At 31.9% G+C, this 7,516-nt stretch overlaps 1 protein-coding gene across 1 annotated transcript; it reads right to left on the reverse strand.

The window, feature by feature from the left end:
- Positions 1–335: 335 nt before the first annotated feature.
- On the reverse strand, positions 336–6,752 carry LOC145568539 (agamous-like MADS-box protein MADS2). Its single transcript, XM_081627960.1, has 8 exons — positions 6,288–6,752; positions 4,205–4,283; positions 3,231–3,292; positions 1,881–1,980; positions 1,335–1,376; positions 1,185–1,226; positions 652–800; positions 336–435 (listed from the first exon to the last, which is right to left on the reverse strand). The coding sequence occupies exons 1-8, from the start codon at positions 6,470–6,472 to the stop codon at positions 336–338; spliced, it is 759 nt and encodes a 252-aa protein (XP_081484086.1). The 5' UTR covers positions 6,473–6,752.
- Between the last annotated feature and the right edge of the window lie 764 nt (positions 6,753–7,516).

Raw genomic sequence — 7,516 nt, forward strand, 5'->3', positions numbered from 1 at the left:
CATACATTAATACATACGTTTTTCCGTTTACATGCAATTATAAGCAAAATAGTGTTAAATTGGGGTGAATGCCATGCTCTAGTCTATCATTATACTATTGTTCGAGCAGCAGTTAAGATTACATTCTTTATGTCATTACATCATGGACAATAATCGTATAAAAATTGCCCTCGAAAACTCGATCATGATAAGTAAACACAGAGTCATACCTTAATCTAATTAAGCTTTAGAAACAACCCAAAATTTACCTTAGCTTGAAAAATATACATATAATCTCTCAAGTCATACGTACGTAACTTGAAATTATCGCGTGCGCGCATACGTGCTTAATTTTCTCAAAGCATCCATCCATGGTGACCATGGACATTATATCCATTGACATGTTGCTGGCTTGGTGTTGCAACACTCATTTCAGTCGATTCCAAATGATTGTAGCTGTTAATTACACGTCATAAATATATTAAGTGAAACAATTAGTAACAAAAACCTCGTAATATATATTACCTCCATATTTTTATTTTTTTTTTTTTTTTTGCAACTTTGGAATATTTTATTTCTTAAATAATACCTCAAATTTGCAACTAAAAAAAATAGAAGGTGGTACAATATTTGATTTGATCAAAAGTACGGGTTTACAAATTGAAATTTTACCCGATTTGCTGGGGAGGATTGCAATAAAGAGGTTGAAAGAAGCCCTCGGATGGATGAGGAATGCGGCTAAAAGGTATATGTTGTTGATCTAGAGTGTTATCACCTTCCCATGCAAGTCTTTGAGGGATTTGAGGGCTACAATTTTCCAGCTGAATTGAAAATACAACATTAATGCAAATTAAATAAAGGAAGCTGAGTAATTAGAACCAACTTAGAAGCAATGTAAAAAGACTAAAATTAATGTTAACAATATAAAGGATGCAAAACCTACAAAGCAAGTAGTGGTATTAATAAATAATAATCACTTATAGTAAGATGGATCGACAAACTCATAATCGATCACCTTAATTAATTTCAATAAAAAAAATAAATGATTACAAGTCTGCCTCATATAAGATTTTGCGATAAAAGTGTAAAAGTGTTGCATATTATACGTAACTTTTGCACTTGCATGTAATACATGCATTTGGACTAATGATAATATGTTGAAGTAGGGCAAATATATATTTACATACATAGAAGGGGGTGTATACCTTCTTCATTAAGTTCCTGTTGTTTTCAATTAAAGCTTGTTCCTACACAAATGGAGAAATAAATTCTTAATTAATACGTATCAGGTGGATAATTGCAAATTTTGCAATGAACATCATCCGATCCAATTATGGAAAAGTAAAAACACACACCCTTCTTTGCAGTTCTGCCATTTGATCCATCAATTGTTGAGTCTGAAAATAGAACACAACATCATATATCAAGCTTGCTATAATTAAAAACAAAGTGTTATCCTAAAGAGAATAGTAGCTAGTTCTTACATGCGACCGTCTCACCTATAAGAGAATAGTAGGTTTGTGATAAATATTAATTGCTAAATTAGTCGCTAATTGCTAGAATTGTATAGTAAAAAGTAACCCAAGTAAGTCATGCAATCGCTTTGTACATTTGGTGCATTCACATACAATAACACAAATTAATATTACTTCCTAGGAATGAAGGCAAATTGATCTTCCTTCTACATATTAAATTATTAATGAATCATTGAGGTAGGTTAATGTTTTCTTTTTTTTTTGGGCGGGTAATGAGAATTGATCTCAAAATCTCTTGGAATCGAAAAGGAAATTCTAACCACTTGAGCAATCCCTCAATCTCATAATGTTATGATTTTACTATATGAATGAACTCACGTAAATAACACAGCAAATGATATGATAAAGTGAAATTGGAAAAATGACCTTGGTTGATCTAATTTGCTTCAGAGATAACTCAAGTTGGTGCTCCAGCTGTTCTAGCTCCTTTATAGCCAATGGTGCCAAGTCTTCTCCCAGCAAGTTCCTACAACATTATCACACTCTTAAGGAAATCAAACATAATATACTTTTTACTCCAACAATACGTCCACAACATTATTGTACCTTTTATTAGATACGGATCAGAGTATAATACAACTACCTGTTGTCATCTTGTTACATTACAGACTAGTTTAAATTACGATTACATTATCAATATGACAAATTGATAACTAATTCTAGATGGAGCGTGAGTTTGTGTCGATCTTACAGCTAAACTAATTAATAAATACTCCTATGTTACAACTACATACTTAGGGGCCGTTTGGTTGGTAGAGGGGAATGGGAAACACATTAGGAAAGGGAATGAGAGAGAAAGGAAAGCAACTCCCTTATTTATAATGTGTTGTTTGTTTTATTAAAAAAGAATGGGAATCAAATATGAAGCACCAGCAATCTCCACCATTCTCCACCACCACCACTATTCTCCACCACCACCATTGTAATTGTTAGTCCTCAAGCCTCCAACACTGCCACCCCTCCATCCTCTACTGTCGCATCGTCCGACTCCGACACCCACCGCCTGCTGTACCCGTGTCGTCCTTCTCTCTCTCTTTTTTTAAATTTTTTTTTTTGTAGATCTAGTAGTTTGTTTGTTTTTAAGGTGTTAAGGGTTGTTTATTTGGGTGTTTGAGGTTGTTTATGCGGTGGTTTGGGTTGTTTATTGAGATGGTTAGGGTTTTTTGGGTGGTTTTCATGGTGGTTTTTTAGGGTAATAGGCGGCGAATGTGGTGGGTGTAAAGTTATTTTCAGATGGGTTTGGGTGGTTTCGAGGAGGGTGGGTTTTTTTCCGTGTGGGATTTGGGTGGTTTCGGTAGGGAAGGGTGGTTTTGGGTGGTTTCGGCTTGGAAGGATGGTGGTTGTGCGGTGGTGAGTGTTTGGGCGATGTTTCCGGTGACTAGGCGGTGATTCTGGTGGCGGTTGGGAGGTGGTGTTGATGTGTGGCTGATGTTTTTGGTGGCTGGGCGGTGGTATCAGTGGTCAGTTGGTGTTTTCAAGGGTGGTCAAGGTAGTTGGCTGAAGAAGAGTTTGGGTGATTCCCTTGGGGGGGGGGGGGGGGGCGGTGGGGAATGAAGATAGAGGAAAATGGGGTAATGGAAGGGGTAAAGGGAATGATTGAATTTGTCTATATCAAACATCAACAAAGGGATTCATGGTAGTTGATTCTCATTTCCTTTGTTGAATATCCCTAACCAAACAGCCCTTTAATTGATTGTACAAAGCATTGGAAATTACCTCTGAGATTGCTGCAGGAACTCCACCCTGGACTTAAGCTTCAAATATTCCTGGTAGGTTGCCTGATTTTAACCAATAAAAAAAATAAGAAGAGGACGTCAGCACATTTTATATTTACGTGTATAATAGTCCTATATTTGCATAGGGCTTTGCATACAATGAGTCAATGACGTTATATAATCATCAAAGAATACATTTATTATACAAATTTATGTCAACAATTATAATACGGAGTATATACTTCGTTACATATCCTAGCTATCCTATATGCATGGAAGTTATGTATAGCGATCTAAATCAATAAATTAATTACATGCATGCATGCTCAAACTATGAATGTATATTCCATACTACTCGTTACAATTACTCCCTAAATAATTAGAATTTCATGATTCCATTAATATATGTAGGATTAATTATGACATAATTTTACTGTAACATCTTTTATAATACGGAGTAGCTTAGATGTTTTTTTTTTCCTCACTCTACTTAACCGCGCGCCCAACTTATTTTAATTAGTTGCTAAAACTTTGTTTTGATAAGTTCAGTAATTGACTATATATGCACTTGTTTCGAACATAATAAAGTAGTGTATGTGAAAATTTGACTATTGTTTGAAGTGGTACGTTACCACAAGTATAAAATATAAATGTATATGTTGCAGTGTACTCAACACATTATGTTTATAGGTACATTAGACTCCCTTGGCATCTGAATAAATTTTGAATTTCTCAATAAAAAAAATAATACTCGCCATAAATAATTCTCATTTTTTTTTTATTTTTTTGGTATGGTTCGATATAATAAGATACATGTCGCCAAATTCAAATAGAAAATTAATGGGGGGTCAAGGGAGTATATACATGGCAATAATCTAGATTAATAGAAAAACCATAAACACATACGTATGTATATTAGCATTGTAAATTTAGGATATTGATCATAATGACACAAGAATAAAATTTCGAGACTACCTCAGAATCATTGAGAAGCCCATTTTCTTCAAGAGTTCCATAGCTGCATCTTTGGTACTTTTCAATTGTTTTCAGCATACTATTACCATGCAAAGTCCACATTCAAGCAGGTTAGAAAACCAACTAATAGCCAAAAAAACATAAAGTGTGAGGGATTGAATATAAATTATTAATAAGGTGCTTAAAATTACTATATTAGGTAACTATTTCATTGTTAATTAATTAGCCATTAGCAATTGATTAAAAATAAAAATTAACCATTAGCAATCATAGATGCATCACCATATGCCAATGTGTGGTGTTATTATGAGTGTTTCAACCCTTTAAATTCTCTTGTTTATTTTTTCCTTTTTCTAGTCCAAACTTCCTTTTTACTTTTTTTCAACGATTACACTAGAATAACATCCTAAAAAGTAGAGTTGATGGAGGAGAGACTCAAAACAATAGCGAGGAAAATATACAATTGTATACATTTATCATTACAAACCAAATCAACAAAATCATCCTAAACTATCAAAGGGAAGAACGTAACAACTGAAAACATAAAACTTCGTAATATTGGAATCAAATCTATGACGAATGATAAATTGATCTACTATATCTTTTTGGAACTTCATGGATGTATCACTAAAAAGTACATGTTCCTACATAGTTACATGAATTAGAGAGGAAGTTAAAAACATCCAAACAATCATAATTATATGAAACATCGCCACACCTATCCAAAATACTAATACAATTAGAACACCTCATATTGAATTTTTCTTGCAAATCTTCCCGAGGATTTTTCAGATATTTTTCGAGAATTTTTATATCGTTTCATCATATTCATATCCCCTTACATATCGATAATAACTTCCCCACATCTAAATCAAGTGAATTAACTTCCAATTTCACACCAATGAACAAACAAAGGATGATAATAAAAGATAAGTTAATAAGTTGAGCCTTTAGTTTAATTCTTATCCAACAGATTAAATAATTATTATGATCATAATGATGCCAATGCTTTAATTTATTTGAAATCCACATAAAATTAACTCAATTTAAATTTTAGCAGTGTCTTTCAATTAGATCTAGTTAAATTGTATTTCCTCAAAGGGTAATACCCAAAAATTAGTTATAAAAGAGTGCATTAAAGCTGCAAAAGAAAGACAAGAAAATTAAGAAGATTGAATTGGAAAAGATGAAAAATTAATTTGCATTTGAAGATTGAAGATAAACCAGACTTTGGAACCAAACAAATTAAAGCAGCCTTTGTCTATTTCTCTCTCTTATTCACAGTTCTAACAAGTGAACAGCCTTCTTCTGCAAAACATCACATCTCTGCCCTCAAATCTCAACAGTAACAATAGTATTATTATTATTATTTTTTATATAATTAAATTAATTTTCATAAACCAAAATATCAGTTAAAATTTTGTACAAGAACTTTTATTTAATTGTTAGATCTCATGAATACCTTAATTTATCACTATGTATAATTATCATTAAGGAAATTTTTCATTAAGATCATTGTTTATAGTTTAATTTATATCATAAAAATATAAATTCCAGCTAAACAAAAAAAAGGTACTATAATTAACTAACAAAGCCCTTATAAAAAAGATTAACTACTTGGACTTGCATTAAACAAGGATCTAGAACCAAATTAATTATTATTTACATCTAGCAAACCTAGTTCTTTACCCATTTTATAATAATGATAAATCCATTTTACTAAAGTAGAAACAAATCAACTCTTCAAATACTATAGAAGAAGTTGAATCCGAATAGTACATATTAAGTAATGTTGAAAGTCATCAATTTTGTTGATACCACTCTAATGTAGTAATTAGCCTACAAAAGAAAATCATTTTGCTTTCAAATCCCTTATTAATCAAAACATAGGTAGGTCATAGATCTTAATAAAACCGATCCAAAACCCACTAAAAAAAAAGAAAATCACAAAACAAGATCGATATAGAAACAAATTATATAAAACCATTTACATTCAAACAGAGTCGTCATATACAAGACCTACTACATACGTTACATTACATCGTGACTACATAAAAACCGAACAAGAGAGGATAGAACAAACCTCGACGAGCTGCAAAACTCAAAGAGTTTGCCACGATTAGAGAAGATGATAAGAGCAACTTCAGCATCACAAAGAATAGAAAGCTCATAAGCTTTCTTAAGAAGTCCATTTCTTCTCTTAGCAAATGTAACTTGCCTATTGATTTTGTTCTCTATCCTCTTGAGTTCAACTCTTCCTCTACCCATGATTATTAATTGTATTATAATTCTTATCTTTTCTCTCTTAAAAAAAAAAAAAAGAAAAAGAAAAGAACTTAGCTATATTTACTCACTGAAAATACTTTCTTTGGGAAAGAGTTAGGTCTCTTTTTATGTGGTCTTATAGTCCTAGGGTACCATAATTGTAAACAACTTAACTTACAAATATATAAATAGAAAAACCCTGAAATAAATAAATAAAATAAAATAATAACTCTTTTTCATAACCTTAGGGTATTTTTGTGCTTCTTGACATATACTCTCTTTGGCCTGGTTAAAAGAGTATTTCCCTCTTTTTATTCCTCTTTCTTTTTATGTGGCTTGCATAAAGTAGTCTATAATAATCTTATACGGAACACAAAGAAATGTGGATTTTTTAGTAGAAAACTATGTCCTTGTACTAGAAGGACGGTTGATATATTTTTTAAAAATTATATGGACCAACTAAGTACATATGGACCATTTAGTCACCTTTCATACAATAAATCATGTTTTTTCATGATTAATTATAAGGATTTGTTTATTTGTTCTAGTAGCTTATCCTTCACATGTAAAATTGTGCATGTCATTTGAATCTATTAGTGAATAAATGGTGTTATATATGACCTAGACCAATCGTATAATTTGGTCTTCATTATTGACTTTTATGGCTTTATATACAAAATTAATAATACGGGTTGTACATATACTTGTATAATGGTTGATCGAATATGTTCAATCACTATCGTTCTTGTAACTAATGCTTAGTTTAAATTTACATAAGCAATTGTGCATGTCATCCTATGTTAAAGGACTAATTAAATTGATGATTGAATCCCACGATTGATTTATATACTGTATTACACTGTCTCACATGAGAGCCCTTTGGGCTTCAAAATGAGGATGCATATGCAACATGGTATAGACACCTAAAATTGTCTCCCAAAAATAAAACCCGATGATAAACAACCTTTCACCCCCGATATTGATCGGGTTTAGTATTTAATCTTGGAAGTGCTTAAAATTCATGTTTAATCCAATACATTTCATAAA

This window comes from Chenopodium album, chromosome 11 (assembly GCF_948465745.1).
Source record: "Chenopodium album chromosome 11, dcCheAlbu1.1, whole genome shotgun sequence".
In the NCBI taxonomy this organism is placed as follows: Eukaryota; Viridiplantae; Streptophyta; class Magnoliopsida; order Caryophyllales; family Amaranthaceae; genus Chenopodium; species Chenopodium album.

What these genes read in the sequence shown, in the direction of transcription:
- LOC145568539 (XM_081627960.1), bottom strand. Translation starts at nt 6,472, where the DNA reads ATGGGTAGAGGAAGAGTTGAACTCAAGAGGATAGAGAACAAAATCAAT. An exon ending in AGCAAATTAGATCAACCAAG is followed by an intron (nt 1,377 to 1,880) that starts GTCATTTTTCCA and finishes TTCTATTTTCAG; the next exon opens with ACTCAACAATTGATGGATCA. An exon ending in ACAGGAACTTAATGAAGAAG is followed by an intron (nt 801 to 1,184) that starts GTATACACCCCC and finishes TTTTCAATTCAG; the next exon opens with CTGGAAAATTGTAGCCCTCA.